Source organism: Hemitrygon akajei, unplaced genomic scaffold (genome assembly GCF_048418815.1).
Source record: "Hemitrygon akajei unplaced genomic scaffold, sHemAka1.3 Scf000078, whole genome shotgun sequence".
NCBI lineage: Eukaryota > Metazoa > Chordata > Chondrichthyes > Myliobatiformes > Dasyatidae > Hemitrygon > Hemitrygon akajei.
The window spans coordinates 3,549,349-3,576,635 of NW_027331964.1; the positions used below are offsets into that span (position 1 = coordinate 3,549,349).

The window sequence follows — 27,287 nt, forward strand, 5'->3', positions numbered from 1 at the left end:
GGAAATGATTGTTTGATGATGAACTTCAATTAAAAAAAAAGTACAAAAAAAGTGTTCCTCATTTTTGGGTGGTGGGTCTGTTCAATCCTGCAAATACTTGGCCTCCACAGCTTCCTGTGACAAAAGATTGCCCGGTTTCATCAATCTCTGTTTAAAGAAATTCCTCCTCATCTTCCTTTTAAAAGTCCGCCCATCAACCCTGAGGCCGTGTCCTCTGGTCTCAGAGTCTCCCACCACAGGAAACATCCTCTCAACACCCACTCTATCAATTCCTTTCACCTTTTGATAGGTTTCAGTGAGGCCACCCCTCAGGCCCAGAGCCATTGAAAGCTCTTCATGTGACACGCCATTCAATTCTGGAATAATTTCTGTGAACCTCCTTGAGCCCTTCTTCATTTTCAGCACATTGTTGGTCAGTTCAGGGGTTTAAACCTGCTTACAATGCTGCAAGCGAGGCCTCACCCGTGCGTTATAAAGTTACCGAATCACATCCTTGCTTTTATATTCCAGTTCTCATGAAATGAATGCTAACACCTTCCTCATCAAACACTATGCCTGCAAGTGAAGCATTACGTGAACAAGTTTGAAACTAAGTTGAGCAACAAGAATAATTTCACTGGGTTACAGTGAAACATCGACACGAGGGAGACTGATGGAAGAACCACATGAAGTGACCGAATTATGGGATAAATCAACATGCTGCAAATCAGAAGCGACTCATATTTCTGCCATCTTGGCAGATTGAGAAAAGGGGCTGAATCTGTGACTCGGATTGATCATCATTTTCTGAGCTAATTTACGCAGCAATCGGAAGTAAAGTCAGAGTTTCAGCACCGTTTTGTATTTTATTACATTTATTATTCAGCCATAAAAATAACAGAATAGTTGCTTCGGCCCTTTCAGCGAACGACAGCAAGCCCGATTGACAGAGGAGATTTAAAAGGACGTTGCCTGGATGGGGGAGCATGCCTTAGATAGATAGATAGATAGATAGATAGATAGATAGATAGATAGATAGATAGATAGATAGATAGATAGATAGATACTTTATTCATCCCCATGGGGAAATTCAACTTTTTTTCCAATGTCCCATACACATGTTGTAGCAAAACTAATTACATACAATACTTAACTCAGTAAAAAATATGATATGCATCTAAATCACTATCTCAAAAAGCATTAATAATAGCTTTTAAAAAGTTCTTAAGTCCTGGCGGTAGAATTGTAAAGCCTAATGGCATTGGGGAGTATTGACCTCTTCATCCTGTCTGAGGAGCATTGCATCGATAGTAACCTGTCGCTGAAACTGCTTCTCTGTCTCTGGATGGTGCTATGTAGAGGATGTTCAGAGTTTTCCATAATTGACCGTAACCTACTCAGCGCCCTTAGGAGAATAGCTTGAGTGAACTCGGCCTTTTCTCCTTGGAGAGATGGAGGATGAGGGGTGAGCTGATAGAGGCGTTTAAGGTGATGAGAGGCATCGATCGTGTGAATCCTCAGAGGCATTTTCCCTAGGATTCTAACACGAGGGGCCTAGCTTCATAGTGCTTGGAAGTAGATACAAGGGGGTTATTAGAGGTAAGAGTTTCACACAGACAGTGATGGGTGTGTGGAATGCCCTCCCAGCAAAGGCGGATAAATGGGTCTTTTATGAGACTCATTTTCATTTAAAAAAATATTTTATTAATTATTATTAAAGATTAACAAAAGATACATTAACTCAATGTCATTATTGCAATAAAGAATTAAATTAGCAACTTACTGATTTACAAAGCTAAGCAAAATACCAATAATAATAAATGAAAATAAAGTATTAAGAATATATTTTTGAAAGAAAATGAAGGAAAAAAAGAACCCGTACTAAATAAAAACCCTACTAACTGAAAATCAAACAAACAAAAAACAAACATTGGGCGCACAACCCCGGAGCTATACACCATACAAGCTAAGGGTGATCTCAGTGATGTTTACTTTTTCATCGACCAGTGAGTACATGGTCAGATCTGCCATGGGTAGTCATAGAGACAGACACAACAAAGACATTCAAGGAACTCCTAAATAGGCTCAAAGTAAAAGACAGCTAGAATTCTCTACAGGACAAAAGCATTTGATTAATCATGAAGTCGATTGAAAGGTAAACAACACGGGCTGAAAGGGCAGCCATGTTGACTTTTCTCTACAAAATCTAGCTCCCCATATCCAACATGAAAGTTCAGAGAAAGAAATAATTATACTTAATCCTTAAAAGCAGCTGTGGAATGCAAAAACAATCTCCAAGGACGCCAAAACAATAACATTAATCAAAGGAGAAAAATACCTATGTAATCTATAATGAATAAAATATCTTTCCATTCAAGACTCCTTGATTGAGGCTTAAGAGCACAGAAACTGTGTCATTTGCTGTGTGTTTATCAAACCCTAAAGCTCATTAGGTATTTCCTAATCCCTGGAAAGGCACTTCCGCCGTCCATGCTCGTATCCCGCCCACTCTGTCCAAATGGGTTTGGGCCTCTGAGACACTAATGGAAGGTGAATGCGAGGAAAGTGACGAATACGGATCCCTTGCTCATAGCGAGCTCTGTGACGCTGAGCGTGAAATTAATGGAATTAAAACCACTTGGCCGCTTGTACCGCGGCATTGGCCTCAGGCCAAGTGAATAACGAATCTAATCTCTGGCTTGAGCGTGAAGCGCTCCGATATTTCATGTTTTTCAGCGTAACTAGTAGTCAGAAACCTACCGGACCATGATGTGGGTCAAGACGGTGTAGAGGTTAGATCACACAGCAAAGCTGAGAGGGAAAATGTCGGCGGCAGAGTGAAGGTGTCAATTATGGGACATAGGAGTCTGGGCTGAGGTGAGGGAACTAAGCTGCTGTGATACAAACGAGTCAAAACCTTCAGTGATGACTTCGCCCTGAGTATGTGAAACGCAGAAAAGATCTAACGGAGACCTGGAGAACAATTATAAAGAAAGAATGAAGGACATTCTGAACGGTGGCTCTTCCTTCGATGGTTGTCCTTCCTCTGTGTCAAATCACGAGCCAACCATCCCCTTCTCTTCACCAGTGACGTCATCTGCGGAAACAACACACAATTTATGTTGACCACGTCAGCAAGCCGGAAGTGCTGCTGCTGGGGAGGATAAATACGAAGTGATGACTTTTGATTCTGTGTCAAACATCGTGACAATGCAACCTTGCATACAACTGGGAGATTTCATATCGCCACGGTCCCAGGAAGTTTGTTTCTTTCAATAACAATATATCGCTGTACGATGCCGCCTAACTCCAGTCTTGCGCTGTTACGTGTCTCGAAACTGCTAATCACGGGCACAACCATGGCCCTGCACGTCTCACAGAACTGAAACTAGTGCATACGTTTCCTTTACAAGTAACACGATGTATCGGCAGCCCAATATACCGTTCACTTACCTCTTCAGATCACTGTAAACAGATCGGTCCTCCAGGACAAGTCCCTGTAAGTGTGAGGAAATCAGCATGATTAGCAGATATTTTTTTTATCAAAAACATTTTGTAAATGAAGCGAACTGCAAGAATATTGAAGAGTATCTGCGCTGATTTAATAAATTATGTCTGAAAGTAACACGGAACAGTCGGATCATGATGAACAGAGGATCCGAGACAGACAGTCATGGTCCCCAAGCGAAAGGACACGTAATCCCTTGTCCTTTGCTTCCCTTCCGTCAAGATGATCAGAGTGATATTTGCAACTTTCTAGTCCTCAAAAACAATCCTATAGAAATCTGCAGCTTGGCATACCAGTTCAATTCCCTCTTCAGCGGCCCGTTTCGGAATGCTGGGGTGCAGTTAATCCCGGTGATTTCTCCACCTTCAGCCCTTCCAGCTTATCTTGCATCTTCTCCTTATCATAGTGACTGCAACCACTCCGGTGTCCTGACACTGTCATACTGATGGTCTGCTCCGCAGTAAAGTCTGACACATGATACTTCATGAGTTCATCCGCTGTGTGATTCATCATACTGTGTGAAGTGGAACAATTACTTCAAAAAGGGAGTGACGCAAATAATTCCCTCACCGTGTAAGTGGAGTTTCCATCTTCTGCATTGTTCCTTGCGCCCTGAAAGGAGAAATTGAAGATTTCTATTGTGACGTTTAACCTTGCGCTGAACAGTTGTATTCTGTCTCTCCACATGTAAACCCCAGGGTATCAATCTTCGCATTCACTGCTGCTTGGACGCGACCCATCACATTACTTATCTTCTCATCTTTCAAACAATGACTGAGATCATGAACATAATACAAAGATCCAACCTGTTGATTGCTTGAGAGATTTTCATAGGTTCCCGATGCGTTCACGGTGTTTGTATCCAAGGTGCCTGCGGGAACAATACAGATACGTCACAGCGGTGAAGAGCATCATGGGCCGTTGCTAATACAGCGGATGTCAATCCGGCAACCCGGCCACAAAACAAAATGCCAGCGATAGCACGAACTACATTCCCACAAACGCCAGAAACAAGTAATCCCCTGCAGAGACGACCAATAATTTGATAATCCCTTGTATAGACGACCAATAATTTAGGTCAGATACGGAAAGGAAAATACCATACCCTCCCTCCAATTATATTGTAATCCTGAGTTGAAAATTTCCACTTATTAAACTGGACATCCCAACAACCCAAGCAGCATTATTCGTGACCATGGATGAAAACCTCCAGCTTCTGTGCATTAGGAACTAACATGTTTAAATAAAATATTAAGATATCCGTGGGTTCAGTAGTAGAACAGTTGAAATGCAGTTCACTCACCCTTCCTTCCGGAATTGATGCTCGTGACGTATTGGGATCGTGGCGGATCTCTGATCCTGAATAAACAGAAACAAAGGACAAAATATGAATCCGGCAGGAAGTGACTTTCTTGCACTGATACACCGAATGATATAATTCCCATTCATCCATTGGATACTCCCTGGTTTTTAATTGAATCTATTCCGGCTATCAGATGCCCGATTCCAGCCCTACTCGATCTTAACAACAGTGGCCATATTGGATTGCACAGCGAGAGTGTTTCGGGCTTTCAGATCTCAGTTTGTCAGCGGAAAGTGACACATGTATCACTGAACGCTTCCGCTTTCAGACAAATGTTCACATTTCAAGAAAACAACGCCCACGTGAAAGCTTAATGCTGATTCTGTCCACGGACTGTCCCTGATCTGTGGAATGATTCCGGAAATGCTGATCGATTTTAGCAGCTTTTGGGAAATGAGATGTAAAAACACAAACAGATGGAGCCGGAGCGGTCCCCGTTTATTTTTTGATCATCAGACGAGAGGCGAGGTTTGACCGACTGCTCCATGATACCCGAAGTTGATTGTTGTCGACAGGGTAATATTCAGTCACATATGGCAAAGTTATTTCCCATGGGAGGGGAGTTTAGGACAAGAAAGCACGGCTTCAGGATTGAAGGGCGTCCATTTAGAACAGAGGTGCGGAGAAATTACTTTAGACAGACTCTGGTAAATCTGTGGAATTTGTTGCCACGAACGGCTGTGGAGACCATTTCACTGGACGCATTTAAAACAGAGATAGTTTCTTGATTAGCCAGGGCATCAAAGGGTATGTGCAGAAGGCAGGGGAGTGCGGTGACTGGAAGAATTGGGTCAGTCCATGATTGAATGGCACAGCAGACTCAATGGGCTGTTATGGCTAACTTCTGCTCCTATATGGTCCAACATCCCAATTGTTCTGGCATTCTGAGTCCTACTTCTCTTCTTGTATCTCATGCTCTTATGGTCTAATATCCGTTACCGCCCACCGAAAGGACATCAGTGCCTGGTGGGCATCTCCACTCATGCACCGCTCGTGTTCCATTCCTGAACCTTGCACATGAACCGTCAGCAGGTATTTATCTATTTCCCTCTAATTTGCTTCATTCGCCTGTCGCATCACAAGTTCGCATTAAAGCTTCCAATATCCCACTTATGCAAAAAAAAAGAAAAAACTAACCCACGAATTAAAAGTAGAGGTGATATTTGGAGAAAATATGCATTTACCCGCCAGTTTTCCTCGCGATCAACCATCCACTGGCTCCGCCGATCAGGCCCATGGCAAGTAAACCAAGTAGAATGCCCACGATTGCGCCAGAGCCGAGGGTGCAATTGCCATCTGTTTTTGTTGATAACACACAAGGAAATATATATATATATCTTACATTCCGAGAACACGTCTTTATCAGTGGCAAGTTCATTTTCACAACAATTTGACTGAGTCAGTTTAGAGTCGTATATTGTGTCACAAGGATCATTCCCGGAATGAAAGGGTTAACATACGAGGACCGTTTAATTGCTCTGGAAGTGTACTCGTTTGAATTTAGAAGGATGGTGGGGGATATCCCAGTACAAATTTCCGAATGGAACCATAGAAACATAGAACATTACTGCACAGAAAAAGGCCCTTCGGGTCTTCGTGGCTGTGTAGAACCATTCTTCTGCCTAGTCCCACTGACCTGCACCTGGAGCATATCCCTACATACACCTCTCATCCACGTACCTGTCCAAGTTTCTGTTGAATATTAAAAATGTGCCCTCATTTACCAGTTCACCTGTCAGCTCATTCCACACTCCCACCCACTCTCTGTGTGAAGAAGCCCCAACAATGTTCCCTTTAAACTTTTCCCCCTTCACCCGTAACTCATGCCCTCTGTTTATTTTTTTCTCCCCCGGCCTCAGTGGAAAAAGTCGGCTTGTATTAACCCTATATATACCCATCATTATTTTATTTTCCTCTATCAAATCTCCCCTCATTCTTCTACGCTCGGGAATAAAGTCCAAAGCTATTCAAACTTTCTCTGTAACTCAGTTTCTCAAGTCGCGGAAACATCCTACAAAACCTTCTCTGCACTCTTTCAACCTTATTAATGTTTTTTCCTGTAATTAGGTGACCAAAACTGCATGCAATACTCCAAATTTGACCTCACCAATGTCTTATACAACCTCACCAACATTCCAACTCTTATACTCAGTACTTTGATTTATAAAGGCCAATGTACCAAAATCTCTCTTTACGAGCCAATCTACCTGTGACACAGCTTTCAGTAATTTTTGTATCTGCATTTCTTAATCCCTCTGTTCTACTGCATTCTTCAGTGTCCTACCATTTACCTTGTATGTTCTACCTTGGTTTGTCCTTCCAAAGTACAATACCTCAGATTTGTCTGCAGTAAACTACCATCAGCCATTTTACAGCTCATTCCCCCAACTGGTCCAAATCCCTCTGCAAGCTTTGAAAACCTTCCTCACTTGTCCACTACACCTCCAATCTTTGTATCATCAGCAAATTAGCTGATCCAATTTACCACATTGTCATCGAGATCATTGATATAAATGGCAAATAACAGTGGACCCAGCACTGATCCCTGTGGCACACCACTAGTCACAGGCCTCCACTCAGAGAAGCAATCCTCCACTACCACTGACTGGCTTCTCCCATTGAGAAAATATCTAATCCAATTTACTACCTCTCAAGTATAACTAGCGACTGAATCTTAATAACTAACCTCCTATATCAAAGGCCTTACTGAAGTCCATGTAGACAACATCCACTGACTTCCCTTCATTTGCTTTCCTCGTAACTTCCTCGAGAAACTCTAATAGATTGGTTTGACCATGACCGACCACGCACAAAGCCATCTTGACTCTCCCTGGTAAGTCCCTGTCTATCGAAATACTTGTAAAGCCTTTCTCTTAGTAATCCTTCAAATAATTTACCTGCTACGAACGTCAAACTTACCGGCCTATAATTTCTCGGATTACTTTTAGAGGCTTTTTTTTTAAACAACGGAACAACATGAACACCTCACCCGTAGATACCGACATTTTAAATATATCTGTCAGGACCCCTACAATTTCAACACAAGTCTCCAACAAGGTCCGAGGGAATACCCTTTCAGGTTCTGGGGATTTATTTGCTCTGATTTTCCTCAAGACAGCAAGCACCTCCGCCTCTTTAATCTGTATATGTTCCATGACCTCCCTATTTGTTTGCCTTGATTCCATAGACTTCATACCAGTTTCCTTAGTAAATAGAGATGCAAACAAAAACATTTAAGATCTCCCCCATTTCTTTTTATTCCATACATAACCGACCACTCTGATCTTCAAGCTGACCAATTTTATCCCTTACTATCCTTTTGCTCTTAACATATCTGTAGAAGCTCTTAGGATTGTCCTTCACCTTGACTGGCAAAGCAACCTAATGCCTTCTTTTAGCCCTCTGATTTTTTTCCTAAGTATTTTTTGTACTTTTTATACCCCTCAAGCACGTTATTTGCTCGTTGTTGCCTATATATGTTATACATCTCTCTCTTCTACTTTATCAGAGTTCCAATTTCTCTCGAGAACCAAGGTTCCTTATTATTATTTCTTTTGCCTTTAACCCTGACAGGAACATACAAACTCTGCACTCTCAAAATTTCTCCTTGCAAGGCCTCCCACTTACCAACGACATCCTTTCCAGAGAACAACCTGTACCAATCTACGCTTTTTAGATACTTGCACTTCCAAGCACTGGCACACAGTACTTACAACACTGTGTGTCAGACAGAGTGGTCAGCAGCACTGGGGCTCCACAGGGTCTGTCCTGTCTCCTTTTCTCTTCATCATCTACACCTCGGACTTCAACTACTGCACCGAGTCTTGCCATCTTCAGAAGTTTTCTGATGACAGTGCCATAGTTGGATGCATCAGCAAGGGAGATGAGGCTGAGCACAAGGCTACGGTGGGAAACTTTGTCACTTGGTGCGAGCAGAATCATCTGCAGCTTAACGTGATAAAGACTAAGGAGCTGGCGGTGGACCTGCAGAGGGCCAAGGCACCGGTGACCCCTGTTTCCATCCAAGGGGTCAGTGTGGACATGGTGGAAGGATTACAAGTACATGAGGATACGAACTGACAAAAAACTGGACTGGTCAAAGAACGCTGAGGCTGTCTACAAGAAGGGTCAGAGCCGTCTCTATTTCCTGAGGAGAATGAGGTCCTTTAGCATATGCTGGAAGATGCTGTGGATGTTTACGAGTCTGTGGTGGCCAGTGCTATCATTTTGCTGCTGGGGCTGCAGGCTGAGGGTAGCAGACACCAACAGAATCAACAAACTCATTCGTAACCCTGTGATGTTGTGGGGGTGGAACTGGACTCTCTGACGGTGGTGTCTGAAAAGAGGATGCTGTCCAAGTTGCATGCCATCTTGGACAATGACTCCCATCCACTCCATAATGTACTGGTTCAGCACAGGAGTACATTCAGCCAGAGACTCATTCAACCGAGATGTAACACTAAGTGTCATAGGAAGTCATTCCTGCCTGTGGCCATCAAACTTTACAACTCCTCCCTCGGAGTGTCAGACACTTTGAGCCAATAAGCTGGTTCTGGACTTATTTCCACTTGGCAAGTTAACGTCAGGTTTGACACTATATTTGAAACAGCTGGACGCTCCGGTACAATTCTGACCATCTCTGGCTTATCTATAAAATGAGAATTCCTGTCGAGTAGAGTAAAATCCGGTACAAATGATGGTTGCTGGTTACCTGTGTACTTGCTGTAAACCTCCACGTAGGTCTCTCCAGCATCACTGCTGAAAGAGTTGCTGGCGATGCACTTGTACGTCCCTGCGTCGTTTCTGTTCACACTGATTATAGTCAGTTTCGCCTTGTCGGGAGATGTAAATAGTCTGCCGTTTTCCCGGATGGGTTGGTCATCCTTGAACCATGTCCGTGTCTCAACAGTGCCCAACGCGTCACAACTCAGTGCGATGGTATCGAGGTTTTCCAGGGGAGTGGAATTATTGGTTACCACATTAACCCCGGTCACTGGCCCTGCAAAATGCAATTAAAATGTAAATGGTTTTACGCTTGGTTTTCTCTTCACGTTCACAATAGTTGTGTGTCTCCAGCTCCATATCATCGCCATTCCCGTCTCTCATCCCCATGTATTTCGATATCAGGTCAGATCGCAAACTGAATGAAACTCCGGCAGAGTTTAAAGATTTGCTGCTGTTACTTCGGGAGATAAAGTAATTTGGTTAATGCGATTCCCTGCGAGCTGGTGTTTCAGGGCAGCTCGTGGTTGAGCCCAGTAGAGGATCATCTATTCTGGATTTGGTGTTGAGCAATGATCCAGTATTGAATAGAGACCTTAAGGAATAGAAAACAAACAACCTCGGAAAGTGTTTATAATAGGATCGAATTCACCCTGAAATTTGTGAAGGAGAAGCTGAAGTCATATGTGTCAGTATTATAGGCATCCGTTATTCTCCTGAGACCATGGATTTGCGCCTTGGAAGTTTTTTTTTACCAAGGCGCAGGCCTGGGCAGGGTTGTATGGGAGACCAGCAGCTGACCAAGCTGCAAGCCTTCCCCTCTCCACGCCACCGATGTTGTCCAAGGGAAGGGCACTAGAATCCATGCAGCTTGGCACCGGTGACGTCGCAGAGCAATGTGTTGTGAAGTGCCTCGCTCAAGGACACAAACACGCTGCCTCAGCTGAGGTTCGAACCAGTGACCTTCAGGTTACTAGTCCGACGCCTTGTCCATTAGGCCACGCGCCAACGTGTCAGTATCACAATGGAGTAAATTGATTACAGAGGACGGGAGTTTGGCCAGAATCGTTTGGAAAGTCGATTATTAAGGATGAGGTCTCAGGGGACATGGGGGCACATGATAAAATAGGCTGTAGTCAGCATGCTTCCCTCAGGGGGAAATCTTGCCAGACAAATCTGCTGGAATCGTTTGAAGAAATAACAGGCAGGATAGACAAAGGATAACCGGTTGATGTTGTGTTCGGGAATTTTCAGAAGCCCATGACAAGGTGCCATACATGATGCTGTTTTACAAGCTTCGAGTTAATGGTATTACATGGAAGATTTACCATGGATAAAGTAGTGGCCGATTGGCGAAAGGCAAAGAGTGATCTTTTCATGGCTGTCTGCCAGTGACCAGTGGTGTTCCACGGTGGTCCGTGTTGGGGCCGATTGTTTTCCTGTTACATGTCAATGATTTAAACGATGGAATTGATTGCACTCTTGTAAAGTTTGCAGACGACGTGAACACAAGTGGAGGGGCATTTCGCATTGAGGAATTATGGAGGCCACATAAGGGGAATGGGCAAAGAAATGGCAGGTGGAATAGTGTCATCATGCAGAAAAATAGAAACATCGAAAACCTACAGCATAATACAGGCCCTTCGGCCCACAAAGCTGTGCCGGACATGTCCCGACCTAAGAAATTACTAGTCCTACCCATAGCCCTATATTTTTCCAGCCCCATGTCCTTATCCAAAAGACTCTTAAAAGACCCTAACGTTTCCGACTCCACCACCATTGCCTGCAGCCCATTCCACGTACTCACCACTCTCTGAGTAACAAACTTACCCCTGACATCGCCTCTGTACCTACTCCCAAGCACCTTAAACCTGTGTCCTCTTGTGGCAACCATTTCAGCCCTGGTGAAAAAAAACTTCCGACTATGCACACCATCAATGCCTCTCTTCATCTTGTTCACCTCTGTCAGGTCACCTCTCATCCTCCGACGCTTCAAGGAGAAAAGGCCGAGTTCATTCAACCTACTTTCATAAGGCATGCTCCCCAATCCAGGAAACATCCTTGTAAATCCCATTGTAAATCTTACTTAAATCCTGCTACAAAACATATTAGGAGAATGGCCAGAGAAATGACAGATAAAACACAGTGCCGGTTAGCGAACGGTTATGCACAAAAGTCGAGGAATAATACGAAGTATTGAAGTGCATTGAGACTTGGGAGTCCTTGTGCAAGATCCAATAAACGTTAAGGTTTATATTGATTTTGTGGTGATTTCGCATTCATTTCAAGTGGACGAGTTTATAAAAGCAACGCTGTAATCTTTCTATTTTTAAGCACCAGTGAGGTCTCACCCGGAGTACTGTGAGCAGATTTAGGCCATTTGTCTTAGAAATTCACTCATATGAGTCAATCATTGAATGATTTTCATATAAAGAGCATTTGATGGCTTTGGGTCTGTATTCACTGGAATTCAGAAGAATGAGGGGTGACCACACAGACAACTATCGAATGGTGAGAAGCCTTGTTAGAGTGTATGTGGAGAGGATTATGGCCTCAGACTAACCATCCTCCTAACTCCTAACAAACGACACAAATAGAGTGGATGTGGAGAGGATGATTCCTGTACTGGTGGAGTCTAGGACCAGAGGACACAGATAGAGTGGATGTGGAGAGGATGTTAACTATAGTGGGGGACTCTAGGACCAGAGGACACAGATAGAGTGGATCTGGAGAGGATGTTTCCTATAGTAGATGATGATGTATCTATAGCTTCCTATAGAGAGGATGATTCCTGTGGTGGGAAAGTCAACGTCAAGATGACACAGCAGAAAATAGAGAAACCTCATTTCAGAACGCAGCTGAAAAGGTATTTCTTCAGAAGAGGTTGCACATCCGTGGAATTGTTTGCCACAAGCAGGGTTGGAGACCAAGTCTTTATGTGTATTTAACTCAGAGGTTGATAGATTTTCTATCGTTCGGGGCATCAAGGGATGCGGGGAGAAGGCGATGTTAGCATTCGTTGCATGTGGACGAGATTGTAAAAGCAATGATGTGATCTTTCAAATTTTTAAGCACCAGTGAGGCCTCACCTGGAGTATTGTGAGCAGATTTGGGGCACTATTCTTGGAAAGGATGTGTTGAAACGGAAGGGCTTCAAAGGATGTTCACTCACATGAGTCTTTTGTTTTCATATGACGAACATTTCATCACTCGAATTCAGAAGAATGAGGGGTGACCTGATAGACAGTTTCCTTCCTCTCAACTCTTCTGGATTCCAGTGCATACAGGCTCAGAGACATTAAAGTCTCATATTATGACAAGTCTTTCAATCCTGGAATCATTTTCCTGAACCCCCTTTGAACCCTCTCCAATTTCAGCACATCCATTCTCGGGTAAGGGGCCAAAACTGTTCACAATTCTCCAGGTGAGGCCTCACCAGAGTTTTATAAACTTTCAATATTCTATGCTTACTTTTATATTCTTGTCCTCTTGAAATGAATGCTAACGTCGCATTTCCCTTCTTCACAACAGACTCAACCTCCAAATTAACCTTTAGGCAATCCTACACAAAGGACCGCCAAGTCCCGTTGCACATCATTCTCTTTTGTTGTTTTTTTTCTCCATTTAAACTATAATCCGTGTTTGACACATGGACTAATACAGTGATACTGCCGGTAAACGTTCAGTCGATGTGCTACTCACAGTAATCCTAACGTCAGAGCTAACTGTCCTGCTTTTCATTAAACACGAATAGGAAGCATGCCTCTTGCCGTGTACTGCAAACTAATTGTGTCATTGTGTTCTACTGAGTCAGCGTCATTCGATGTGGTGTTGGGCCTGGATACGGCTTCTGTAAAAATACCACAGATCATGTATCACGTGTAACGTACTGTACTGAAATGATGGCTCCAAGGAGATATATTCTTTTTAAAGCAAATTACTACAGATGCACAGATCAGAGATAAAACTACAACATGCTGTTAATATTCTGGTCGCCTCACTGCAGGAAGGATGTGGAAGCCATAGAATTGTGCAGAGGAGATTTACAATGGTGTTGCCTGGATTAGGGAGCATGCGTAATGAAAGCAGGTTCAGTGAACTCCGCCTTTTCTCCATGGAGGGACGGAGAATGAGAGGTGACATAATAGATGTGTACAAGATGATGAGAAGTATTGATTGTGTGGATAGTCAGAGGCATTCTCCCAAGGCTGAAATGGTTGTCATAGTAGGACACAGTTTTAAGGCGCCGGGGAGTAGGTATAGAGGAGATATCAGGTGTAAGTCTTTTAGGCAGAGAGTGGTGAGTGCGTGGAATGGGCTGCCGGCAACGGTGGTGCAGGCGAATACGATAGGGGCTTTAAAGAGACTTTAGGATAGGTAAGTGGAGCTTAGAAAAATGGAGGCTATATGCAAGCCGAGTAATTTCTAAGGCAGGGAGATGTTCGGCACAGCCTTGTGGGCCGAAGGGCCTGTATTGTGCTGCAGGTTTTCTATGTTTCTATACCGTCATAGACATTTGAGCGGCACTGGGGAGGGGAACATCGTTAAACTTTCCGGTAGATGATTTAGAACTAATCATTTCCAGCTGACTGGAGAAGCAGTCCGTTTTCAAAAATAGAGTAAAATACAGCACAAATGATTACTTGATGGCCTTGAAGACGGAACTGACATCCGGCACGGACAAGTGCGAGCAGCCTGCAAACGGAAACGGCGATACACAGCCACGCACAACAGTGAGAACTGAACAGTCCGAGAGCAGGTCTGGCAGAGTTCACTGGAGACCAGGTTCTGCGACCACCGTAAAGGTTGTATTGTATTCTTTCACCACAGGAATAAAATGAAAGTTATAGTCCGAGATCGCATGACCACCGTAAAGGTTGTTGTGTTGTCTTTATGGCATTTCTTTAGCTTATAATATTTTCGCTTTATTAATTCGTTTGTTAGCATTTTTTAGTTAAAGTTAGGATTGTTTAAAGTAAATTCGTTGTCTGTGATATATCGCGGCTGCGATGACGTCACATCCGGTCTCGCAGCGTCTTGTGGGAAAATACCGGTTTGGAGAAACGGGAAGGCGGGGGCTCACCTGTGTAGGATCAGCGCAAGAAAAGTTGTCTTTCCACGCATTAGAAACATAGTGTAAGTTCATGAGATAATCGATATGTTGAATTAAAATGTTAACGCTGATTCTGTTAAAAGTAATGACGGTTGATAAGGTTTATGTTTTCGTTAGTTAAAGAGTTGCGGATAGTTTGTGTTGAAGTGTATTTAAAGCAGTCAATGGCGTAGGTAGATTCTGACTGTATGCTGCATTTTAATGTAATGTAGTAGTTGTAGTTTTACCTTTGCAAGTATTTACGATGTAAATGTGATATCAGAAGGAAACAAATACTGTACAAATTTTGTATTGTTTTGTCAACAGTTTTCACCATACGTTAATGTGGAAGAGGGAACAGTAAACGGTTAATCTTACTGCGATCCTGTTTTCATTGACTACGGTTTACCTCGGTGTTTAGTTCAGCGTTCTCTTACACCTGAGCGAGAACACTACACATATAGTTTAATTTCTCTGGTCTGTCTGCACCAACACCGTTAAGTAGATGACCACAGCAAAGAGAGAAACTGACTACCTACCGAGCACATTGATTTGCATGGTTGAGGCATTGTACCTCCCAGTCAGCCTGTTATAGGCCTTACAAGTATAATTCCCCGTGTCGCTCACAGAGATGTCGTCGAGGATGAGAGGCTGCCCACTTTGTCGATGGACACCGTTCAGTTGCCAATATAAATCAGCAACCGGGTGCGACTGTGTGAAACATTTTAACGTTACGGTGCTTCCGGCAATGTGAAGCGACGAGTCCGGTTGAGCGATGAGAAATGGACGATCTGGTCCGTCTAAAAGATAACGGATTGCAACAAATTAGACAGGAAGTTCTGCAGAGTTTCGCAGCCGGACAGGAAGAGCAGAGGCAGTGCTCCTACACACCGTCGAATGTATTTGTCGAAAAGCCTCAGACGGTAAACAGGAGAGTCACAAACGTTATCATTTCACCTGTCTATATGAATGACATTACAAACCCTGCTCTGTATTTCGGATATGTCCACGCTTTTGTGCACATGCCATTTGTGTACAAATTCCCTGTTGACTTTGTACACATCAGCGTGCTGGAATCGCATTACAAAAATACTGACGTCATTGGTTCACAGGAGGTGGCCTTTTCTGGTGGTGCCAACATTTAATATGCATCACTATTCCCTTTGAGCTGAGCGGGCTGGAAGAAGTCAGCCACGTTGTTGTGTGTGAAGCCACGTTCTCCTACACATTTCTTTCGCCTGAAGTACGGGAGTGAACCTACATTGTGATAGTTTAATATTTGCCGTAATGCGACTAAGATTTTAGATTGAGAGTAGAAAAAAAATTAATTCCAGCTTCCGAGATAAACTCGGATATAACTCCCGATCAACTGTTCAGTAATTCGGATGTTCATCTGAGTTTAACACTGTGTTACCGTTCACAGATATAATCCCCCTCTGTGGGATCCCCATATCTAGCAGGACTAACAATACTCTGTGTATCTACCGGAGTCTCGGGACACTTACAGTAGACATCCAGATTAAACGGAAGGCTTGTGATTTCGTTAATCAGGTTGCTTGCTCTGCAGGTGAATCTTCCGTCTGTCCGTAGCACTCCAGAAACAGTGAGTTTGCTGTGATCGGCACTCAGCTCAAACCTGCCACCGGGGGTTATCGTGCTATTCTCTTCAAGCCACAGGTAAGAGACATCCGTGCCTGTTGCGAAGCAGGTTAGCGAGACGGTGCCACTGTACTCTATCAGTCTGGTGGCATTAGATGTAACAGTGGCATTGGAAACCGGTTCTGAAACAAAAACACAGGAGATTGGTGAGTGAGCTACTCAAGAATAGAATCTGGATGCTTCCGTTATGAATCTAACATTAAATCAAACATTGCTTGTTCCATAATAAAAAAACGATTAAGAAATCGTTCTGTTTGATGGACATGAGGTTTGAGATGCAGACCGTAGGCCGGAGACACGTCATTTCATCCTTGTGTAAGAAGGCATACTGTGTATGGGCCTTCATCAATTGTGGGACTGAGTTTAAGAGCCGAGAGGTAATGTTGCAGCTATATAGGACCTTGGTCAGACCCCACTTGGAGTACTGTGCTCAGTTCAGGTCGCTTCACTACAGGGAGGATGTGGAGACCATAGAAAGGGTGCAGAGGAGATTTACAAGGATGTTGCTTGGATTGGGGAGCATGCCTTATGAGAATAGGTTGAGTGAACTCGGTCTTTTCTCCTTGGAGAGACGGAGGATGAGAGGTGACCTGATAGCGGTGTATAAGGTGATGAGAGGCGTTGATCGTGTGGATAGTCAGAGACCTTTTCCCAGGGCTGAAATGACTAGCACGAGAGGACACAGTTTTATGGTGCTTGAAAGTAGTTACAGAGAGGATGTCAGGCTTATTTTGTTTTAAATCAGAGAGTGGTGAGTACGTGGAATGGGCTGCCGGCGACGTGGTGGAGGCTGAAGCGATAGGCTCCCGGACAGGTGCACAGAGCTGAGAAAAGCGGAGGGCGATTGGTAATCTAACAGACTCCCGGACAGATGCATAGAGCTGAGATAAGTGGAGGGCGATTGGTAATCCAGGGTAATTTCTGAGGTAAGGACATGTCCGGCTCTGCTTTCTGGGCCGAACGGCCTGTATTGTGCTGTAGGCTTCTTATGTTTCTAAATCTTTATTCCATTGGAACGTAAGCGAATACGGGGTGAGCCCCTGAATGTTTGAGATGCGGTATACAGTTGTAATCTTTCCGACGGGTTTGGAAGTCCAACCCTGAGGGCACTGATACAGAAAAAGGAAGGTATTCCAAGGAGAACTAAAAAGTGATTTTTTTTTAACACCGAAGGAAGTTATGCATCTGGAATGAACTGCCAGGAGAAGTGTGTCACGTACCCCACAGAACCAGACAACCGTACAACACTACGGCACAGTACAGGCCTTTCAGCCCTCCATGTTGTGCCGACCCATATACTCCCCAAAAATGTGTTAAACCCACACTACCCCATAACCCTCTATTTTCCTTTCATCCATGTGCCTGCCCAAGAGGCTCTTAAATACCCCTAATGTTTTAGACTCCACCACCGTCGCTAGCAAGTCATTCCAGGCATTGACAATCCTCTGTGTAAAAAACTTATCCTTGATGTCTCCCCTAAACTTCCCTCCCTTAATTTTGTACATATACCCTCTGGTGTTTGCTATTGGTGCCCTGGGAAAGAGGCACTGACTATCCACCCTATCTATGCCCCTCATAATCTTGTAGACCTCCATCAATTTTCCTCTCATTCTTCTACGCTCCAAAGAGAAAAGTCCCAGCTCTGCTCACCTTGCTTCACATGACTTGTTCTCCAAACCAGGCAACATCCGGGTAAATCTCCTCCGCACCCTCTCCATAGCTTCCACATCCTTCATGAGGGCCTGCATGAGTCTCCCATGAGGGACCTTGTCAAATGCTTTGCAAACCTGCATGTAGACTTCATCCACTGCCCTACACTCATCCAATTCCTTTGTTACCTCTTCAGAAGACTCAGTCAGGCTCGTGAGGCATGATCTTCCCTTCACAAAGCCATGCTGACTATTCATGAGTAGACTGTACTTCTCCAAATGCTCGTAGATCCTATCGTTAAGAATCCTTTCCAGTAGTTTACATACCACTGACGTAAGGCTCAACGGTCTATAGTTCCCAGGTTTCTCCCTACTATCTTTTTTTTTTAAACAAGGGAACTACATTTGCCATTCTCCCGTCCTCCGGCAGTTCCCCTGTAGCCAAAGAGGATTCAACGATCACAGCTAATGCTCCTGCGATCTCTTCTCTGAATTCCCACAACAACCTGGGGTGTATCATGTCCGGCCCTGGGGATTTATCATTCTTAATGTTTTTAAGAAGATCCAGCACTTCTTCTTCCTTAATCTCCACATTGTCCAGCACTCAGGCCCGCTCGACTTCGACCTCATCCTGATCAAGGTGCTTTTTACTTGTGAATACTGAAGCAAACTATTCATTTAGGACATTCCCAACCCGCTCTGCCTCCAGGCACATGCTGCCCTCTTTATCCTTTGGCGGTCCCACATTCGTTCTCGTCATCCTCCTATTTTTCACATCCGCAGAGAACGTCTTGGGGGCTCTCCTTAATCTTACATGCCAAGGCCTTCTCATGCCCCCATCGAGCTCTAAATCCTTTCTTTTGCTCCTTCTTGGCTACCCTATATTTCTCATAATTGTCTCCTACTTCCTGCTCTTATATCTAACATATGCCTCTTTTTTCCCACTTGACGAGTTGCCTCACATGTTTCGTCAGCCACGGTTCCCTTTTCCTACCATTTTCCCTTGCCTCAGTGGGACAAACCTATCCTGGTCCCTAAACTTCCCCCACATTACTTCTGTGCTTTCCCCTTTGAACATCTGTTTCCAATTTACTCTCGATAGTTCCTGCCTCATCCCTTCAAAATTTAGCCTGTCCCCAGTAAAGCACTTTACCATTTCGTCTGGTTTTATCCCTTACCATAGCTGTGCTGAAGCTGAGGGAGTTGTGGTCAGTCTCACCAAAATGCTCCACCACCAAGAGGTCTGTCACCTGGACAGGTTCATTATCCAGAACTAGATCCAGGATAGCCTCTCCTCTCGTCGGCCGGTCCACATACTGAGTTTTAATCCTTCTTGAACACACCTGACAAATTCAACCCTGTCTATCCTCCTTGCACTCAGGAGGTGCCAGTCAATATGAGGGATGTTGAAATCACCCATAACAACTACCCTGTATTTCCTGCACCATTCTAAAATCTGCCTGCTTATCTGTTCCTCGGCGTCTCGAGGGCTATTTGGGGTCTATAGACTACTCCCAGCACAGTGATTGATCCCTTCCTATTTCTGATTTCCACCCAGACTGACTCCGTGGACACTCCTTCTGCAGCGTCCTCCCTTTCTATAGCCGTGATACTATCCCTGACCAGCTAAGCCACTGTTCCCCCCCCCCCCACCTTTGTTACCTCCCATCCTGTTCCTTTTAAAACACCTGAACCCTGGGACCTGCATCATCCAATCCTGCTCTTCCTCCAACCAAGATTCAGTAACGGCCACAATATCGTAGTTCCACGTACTATTCATGCTCTGTTCATCCTCCTTGTTCCTAATACTCCTAGCATTTGAAATAGACATATTTCAAACCCTTTAACTGGCTACAATTATGTTCTGTCCCCTGCCTGTCCTTCTACATCAACTTAGAACTCTTAGCATTATGCCCTTGTCCTTCTACCTTAATCCCTGCACTCACATTCTGATTCCTACCCCCTGCCAAACTAGTTTAAACCCTCCCCAACAGCTCTATCAAACCTGCCTGCCAGGATATTGGTCCCCCTGAGATTCAAGTGCAATCTGCTCTTTTTGTACAGGTCACACCCGCCCCAAAAGTGATCCCAATGATCCAGAAATCTGAATCCCTGCCCCATGCTCCAATACGTCAGCCACGCATTTATCCTGCACCTCATTCTATTCCTATTCTCACTGTTGCGTGGCACAGGCAATAATCCCGAGATTGCTGCCTTTGAGGTCCTGCTTTGCAATTTCCTTCCTAACTCGGAGTTCTGAGAGGCGGGACTGCGCAGGCGCGTGAAGGAGGCCTGGGAAGGAGGGAAGATATAAAAAGAACGCAGCCTTAAGCAGCGGGCAGCTTCGTTTGCGGGCAGCGGAGTGAGCCGGGAGCACAGTGTAGGGCTTGGGCTCAGAGGGCTTAGGCGGAAGAGGGCACAGTAGGCTTATCTTTTAGTTCTTGTTATTTTCAGTTATTCGGGAGGTATGAGTGTGAGGGCAGCTTGTTGTTCTCGGTGTCGGATGTGGGAGATCCTGGAGTCTCCGAGCCTCCCGGACGTCCACATCTGCGCCAGGTGCGCCGAACTGCAGCTCCTGAGGGACCGAATTAGGGAACTGGAGCTGCAGCTCGATGACCTTCGCCTGGTCAGGGAGAGTGAGGAGGTGATAGAGAGGAGTTACAGGCAGGTGGTCACTCCGGGGCCACGGGAGGCAGATAGGTGGGTCACGATCAGGAAGGGGAAGGGGCAGGTACTAGAGAGTACCCCAGTGGCTGTACCCCTTGACAATAAGTACTCATGTTTGAGTACTGTTGGGGGGGACAGCCTACCTGGAGGAAGTGACAGTGGCCGGGCCTCCGGCACAGAGGACGGCCCTGTAGCTCAGAAGGGTAGGGATAGAAGAAAGAGGACCATAGTAATAGGGGACTCGATAGTCAGGGGTTCAGACAGGCGGTTCTGTGGAGGTGATCGGGAGTCCCGGATGGTAGTTTGCCTCCCTGGTGCCAGGGTCCGGGACGTTTCTGATCGCGTCCAAGATATCCTGAAGTGGGAGGGTGAGGAGCCAGAGGTCGTGGTACATGTAGGTACCAATGACATAGGTAGGAAAGGGGAAGAGGTCCTGAAACGAGAGTATAGGGAGTTAGGAAGGCAGTTAAGAAGAAGGACCGCAAAGGTAGTAATCTCGGGATTACTGCCTGTACCACGCGACAGTGAGAGTAGGAATGGAATTAGGTGGAGGATGAATGCGTGGTTGAGGGATTGGAGCAGGGGGCAGGGATTCAAGTTTCTGGATCATTGGGACCTCTTCTGGGGCAGGCGTGACCTGTTCAAGAAGGACGGGTTACACTTGAATCCTGGGGGGACCAATATCCTAGCGGGGAGGTTTGCTAGGGCTACGGGGCAGACTTTAAACTAGTAAGATGGGGGGGGCGGAAATCAATTTGAGGAAACTATGGGAGAGGAGGTTAGTTCACCAGTAGAGCAAGTAAGTAGACCGTGTGTGAGGGAGGACAGGCAGGTGATGGAGGAGGGATGCGCTCAGCCCGAAGTTGTAGGGGAGAAGAAAGAAAAGGATAATAAATTTGAATGCATTGCTAGGGATGAAAAGAGAGGAGGAGGTGGAGAGTATCTTAAATGTATCTATTTTAATGCTAGGAGCATTGTAAGAAAGGTGGATGAGCTTAAAGTGTGGATTGATACATGGAATTATGATGTTGTAGCTATTAGTGAAACATGGTTGCAGGAAGGGTGTGATTGGCAACTAAATATTCCTGGATTTAGTTGCTTCAGGTGTGATAGAGTAGGAGGGGCCAGAGGAGGAGGTGTTGCATTGCTTGTCCGAGAAAATCTTATGGCGGTGCTTTGGAAGGATAGATTACAGAGCTCCTCTAGGGAGGCTATTTGGGTGGAATTGAGGAATGGGAAAGGTGTAGTAACACTGATAGGAGTGTATTATAGGCCACCTAATGGGGAGCGTGAGTTGGAAGAGCAAATGTGTAAGGAGATAGCAGATATTTGTAGTAAACACAAGGTGGTGATTGTGGGAGATTTTAATTTTCCACACATAGATTGGGAAGCTCATTCTGTAAAAGGGCTGGATGGTTTAGAGTTTGTGAAATGTGTGCAGGATAGCTTTTTGCAACAATACATAGAAGTACCGACTAGAGATGGGGCAGTGTTGGATCTCCTGTTAGGGAATGCGATAGGTCAGCTGACAGATGTATGTGTTGGGGAGCACTTCGGGTCCAGTGATCACAATAGCATTAGCTTCAATATAATTATGGAGAAGGACAGGACTGGACCTAGAGTTGAGATTTTTGATTGGAGAAAGGCTAACTTTGAGGAGATGCGCAGGGATTTAGAGAGAGTGGAATGGGTCAAGTTGTTTTATGGGAAGGATGTAATAGAGAAATGGAGGTCATTTAAGGGTGAAATTATGAGGGTACAGAATCTTTATGTTCCTGTTCGGTTGAAAGGAAAGATTAAAGGTTTGAAAGCGCCATGGTTTTCAAGGGATATTAGAAACTTGGTTCGAAAAAAGAGGGATGTCTACAATAGATATAGGCAGCATGGAGTAAAGGAATTGCTCGAGGAATATAAAGAATGTAAAAGGAAACTTAAGAAAGAGATTAGAAAAGCTAAAAGAAGTTACGAGTTTGGTTTGGCAAATAAGGTGGAAGTAAATCCGAAAGGCTTCTACAGTTATATTAAAAGCAAGAGGATAGTGAGGGATAAAATTGGTCCCTTAGAGAATCAGGGTGGTCAGCTATGTGTGGAGCCGAGGGAGATGGGAGAGATTTTGAACGATTTCTTCTCTTCGGTATTCACTAAGGAGAAGGATATCGAATGGTGTAAGGTGTGGGAAACAAGTAAGGAAGTTATGGAACCTATGACAATTAAAGAGGTGGAAGTACTGGCGCTTTTAAGAAATTTAAAAGTGGATAAATCTCCGGGTCCTGACCGGATATTCCCCAGGACCTTGAGGGAAGTTTGTGTAGAGATAGCAGGAGCTCTGACGGAGATCTTTCAGATGTCATTAGAAACAGGGATTGTGCCGGAGGATTGGCGTATTGCTCATGTGGTTCCATTGTTTAAAAAGGGTTCTAGAAGTAAGCCTGGCAATTATAGACCTGTCAGTTTGACATCAGTGGTGGGTAAATTAATGGAAAGTATTCTTAGAGATAGTATTTATAATTATCTGGATAGACAGGATCTGATTAGGAGTAGCCAGCATGGATTTGTGCGTGGAAGGTCATGTTTGACAAACCTTATTGAATTTTTTGAAGTAGTTACGAGGAATGTTGACGAGGGTAAGGCAGTGGATGTAGTCTATATGGACTTCAGCAAGGCCTTTGACAAAGTTCCACATGGAAGGTTAGTTAAGAAGGTTCAGTCGTTAGGTATTAGTGCTGGAGTAATAAAATGGATTCAACAGTGGCTAGATGGGAGATGCCAGAGAGTAGTGGTGGATAATTGTTTATCGGGATGGAGGCCGGTGACTAGCGGGGTGCCTCAGGGATCTGTTTTGGGCCCAATGTTGTTTGTAATATACATAAATGATCTGGATGATGGGGTGGTAAATTGGATTAGTAAGTATGCTGATGATACTAAGGTAGGAGGTGTTGTGGATAATGAGGTGGGTTTTCAAAGCTTGCAGGGAGATTTATGCCGGTTAGAAGAATGGGCTGAACGTTGGCAGATGGAGTTTAATGCTGAGAAGTGTGAGGTTCTACATTTTGGCAGGAATAATCCAAATAGAACATACAGGGTAAATGGTAGGGCATTGAGGAATGCAGTGGAACAGAGAGATCTAGGAATAACAGTGCATAGTTCCCTGAAGGTGGAGTCTCATGTAGATAGGGTGGTGAAGAAGGCTTTTGGAACGCTGGCCTTTATAAATCAGAGCATTGAGTACAGAAGTTGGGATGTAATGTTAAAATTGTACAAGGCATTGGTAAGGCCAAATTTGGAATATTGTGTACAGTTCTGGTCACCGAATTATAGGAAAGATATCAATAAATTAGAGAGAGTGCAGAGACGATTTACTAGGATGTTACCAGGGTTTCAGCACTTAAGTTACAGAGAAAGGTTGAACAAGTTAGGTCTCTATTCATTGGAGCGTAGAAGGTTGAGGGGGGATTTGATCGAGGTATTTAAAATGTTGAGAGGGATAGATAGAGTTGACGTGAATAGGCTGTTTCCATTGAGAGTAGGGGAGATTCAAACGAGAGGACATGATTTGAGAGTTAGGGGGCAAAAGTTTAAGGGAAACACGAGGGGGTATTTCTTTACTCAGAGAGTGATAGCTGTGTGGAATGAGCTTCCTGTAGAAGTAGTAGAGGCCAGATCAGTTGTGTCATTTAAGGTAAAATTGGATAGGTATATGGATAGGAAAGGAGTGGAGGGTTATGGGCTGAGTGCGGGTAGGTGGGACTAGGTGAGATTAAGAGTTCGGCACGGACTAGGAGGGCCGGAATGGCCTGTTTCCGTGCTGTGATTGTTATATGGTTATATGTTATATGGTTATAACTCCCTGTAGTCTTCTTTCAGGACCTCTTCCCTTTTCCTACCTATGTCATTGGTACCAATATGTACCACGACCTCTGGCTGTTCTCCCTCCCATCGCAGGATATCTTGGACGCGATCAGAAACATCCCGGACCCTGGCACGTGGGAGGCAAACTACCACCCGGGTATCTTTCCTGCGTCCACAGAATCGCCTGTCTGAACCACTGACTATAGAGTCCCCTATCACTACTGCCTTCCTCTTCCTTTCCTTACCCTTCTGAGCCATAGGGCCAGACTCTGTGCCAGAGGCACGGTCACTGTCTATCCCCCAGCCAGGCTGCCCTCCTTCCAACAGTACTCAAACAGGAGTACTTATTGTCAAGGGGTAAAGACACAGGGGTACTCTCTAGTACCTGACTCTTCCCCTTCCCTCTCCTGACTGTGACCCATTTCTCTGTCCCCCGTGGCCCCGGAGTGACCACCAGTCTGTAACTCCTCTCGACCACCTCCTCACTCTCCCTGACCAGACGAAGGTCATCGAGCTGCAGCTCCAGTTCCCTAACACGATCCCTAAGGAGTTGCATCTCGAAGCACCTGGTGCAGATGTGGCCGTCCGGGACGCCGGGAGACTCCAGTACCTCCCTCATCTGACAACGATCACAGAAAACTGGCTTCACACACACATACTACTTCCTTTTCCAATCAACAGCTTACCGCGTCCCGTTATCGCCGAAGCCCGTGGAGCCAACGCCCTTCCACTTTGCTGCCTCTCGCTCCGCTGCCCGCTGAATATGGCTGTCTTCTTTTTAAACTGTTCGCGCTCAACTGGTTGACGTCACGCGCCTGCGCATTCTGGCCTGTCTTTGCACCCGAGAACTCAAACTTTCTTCGCGCTGGAAATCCTCAGGTGTTCTCCCGCTGCCGTCTTGTTCCGAATCAAAAGTTTCTGCAGATTCCTTGCCCTTTTTAAACAGTTCGCGCTCAACTGGTTGACGTCACGCGTCTGCGCAGTCTGGCCTGTCTTTGCCCCCGAGAACGCAGAGTGTCTTCCAGCTGGAAACCCTCAGGTGCTCTCCCACTGCCTTCTTGTTTCCGATCAAATAACCCGTGAGGGGCTGAAGAACCAGCAGAAGTGGAAAACACATTGGAGTCTGGTATTGCTGTAAACTAACAATGTTTATTAGTAACTAGGCAATACAGTAATATAAAAGCAAATATATTGGAACTGGTCAGCAATGATATATTAAGTGTGGTAATAGAAACAAAACTAGGCTCTTTCAAACCTGGAGCTGAATGGATAGAGTCTTACGGTGATTAAGAGAGATCAGTTCATTTTATGGTATTTAGTTGAGTTGCGATGGAGAGAGAGAGCTGAGAGGTGATGCCGTCGATCTTCCCGTTATCTTCCGTGGTCTTCCGAATTCCTGTTGTGGTCACCGACTATGACCATAGCACGTACGGCCGTTCTTCAGTCATGGAATTATCACCCAGGAGAGGGGGGACACATAAATAATTCCACACCGGTCGCACCTTTTCACACTGTGAGGCACTGATCGATTTCCGCGAATCGATCCTCCAGAAAACCCCGCCGTCTTGTGGGCGCAACAAAGCTCGTTCAGTGTCCGAACCTGTGTGTCCCTGTGTAACAGGTGACCTGGCTTGTATCTCCACATGTCGGACAAAAGCTGTCCCTCAACCTGCTCCGTTCTCCTGTCTCTGCAGGAACTTTTACAAGCAGGCAAGTGACCTCGGGGAAAGGTCAACAAGCTGGCAGAGAAACCATGACATCAATCTTTCGAGCAGTTTCTGTCTCTCTGTCTCTCATTCTCACTGCGTTGGACGCCTCCCCCCTCTCTCTCTTAATAGCAGCATAGTTGCTAGGGTTTGTCGGGTTAATACCCGAACAGAAAATACAGGGACAAGCAACAAAGAAGCTGTGTTGTCGGAATGGAGCAGGCGGGCCGCAAAGTCCGTTTCTGTGATCAATTTCCCTCACTGAGTAAAGGATCACAATTCATGAACAAACTGAACAGAGTGTCACAACAGTGAAGTGCAAAAGGAGGAAGTATTGAACAGTTTAAATGAGCCAAGGATCAATTACATAAACACGGGGAGTATGAGGGGAATTCCAGACTCACCCGCTGTGGTCTGAACTCGGTTACATTCTTTCATTCCCAGCAAGGAAACAAAGTTCAGTGTTAGCCTTGCTGTCACTGAGCCAATTACATTCGTCACGCCCATCAGCAGATAATGACCGGTCGGGCAATATCTGTGACCGTGCATTGCAAGCCTAACGGAGCTTAATAATCAGCGAGGATCCCTTACTCGATGGGAGACTGCACCACACTAGCTGTTCATAAAGAATAAACAAACACAACATCTCTGTTTTAACGCAGAGAACCCCGATATCTGCACAGCCTTTTCATATAAATACACACCTAATACAAGGTTTATTTTTTGTTGCTGGACTCGATTTTCTTGTTACGTTGACAAACGCGTCAAGTTCCATGCTGAGGGATACAAACAGCTCAATTCGTTTGCACAATTTAATCCAGGACATGACAACAGATCCACATAACGCCACAAGGCAATCGCATCAGTGTGAAAGCAGAGAAACCCTTTCACCGCTAACGATACCCGCTTCCAATGTTCGCACCAGAAAGCAAGGTAATGGGCATTGAAATATAACTCTTCCAGCAGAGGATGCTCGGTCACCTGAACAAGCTGTGATGCAGACTGTTCTGCTAAACATGTTCAGAGGAATCGGACATCAGATCTGCGGTGACACCACATCGGGACATATATGTCCTGATGTGAGAACTGTCAT

The 27,287-nt window shown here is 44.9% G+C and overlaps 2 protein-coding genes across 2 annotated transcripts in view; one reads left to right on the top strand and one right to left on the bottom strand.

The window, feature by feature from the left end:
• The window catches only part of LOC140722508 (NACHT, LRR and PYD domains-containing protein 3-like), an 863,879-nt gene that overhangs the window by 542,139 nt on the left and 294,453 nt on the right, over window positions 1-27,287 (top strand). The window lies entirely within an intron of this gene.
• LOC140722503 (cell adhesion molecule CEACAM1-like) overlaps window positions 1,861-27,287 on the bottom strand; it is a 392,933-nt gene continuing 367,506 nt past the window's right edge. Inside the window, exons 2-10 of the mRNA XM_073037225.1 lie at window positions 16,170-16,445; window positions 15,204-15,464; window positions 9,562-9,849; window positions 6,035-6,146; window positions 4,791-4,846; window positions 4,294-4,358; window positions 4,058-4,099; window positions 3,433-3,476; window positions 1,861-3,076 (exon numbers count right to left, since the gene is read on the bottom strand). Coding sequence (XP_072893326.1) covers window positions 3,073-3,076; window positions 3,433-3,476; window positions 4,058-4,099; window positions 4,294-4,358; window positions 4,791-4,846; window positions 6,035-6,146; window positions 9,562-9,849; window positions 15,204-15,464; window positions 16,170-16,445 — 1,148 coding nt within the window. The 3' untranslated portion in view covers window positions 1,861-3,072. The remainder of the gene's footprint in view (window positions 3,077-3,432; window positions 3,477-4,057; window positions 4,100-4,293; window positions 4,359-4,790; window positions 4,847-6,034; window positions 6,147-9,561; window positions 9,850-15,203; window positions 15,465-16,169; window positions 16,446-27,287) is intronic.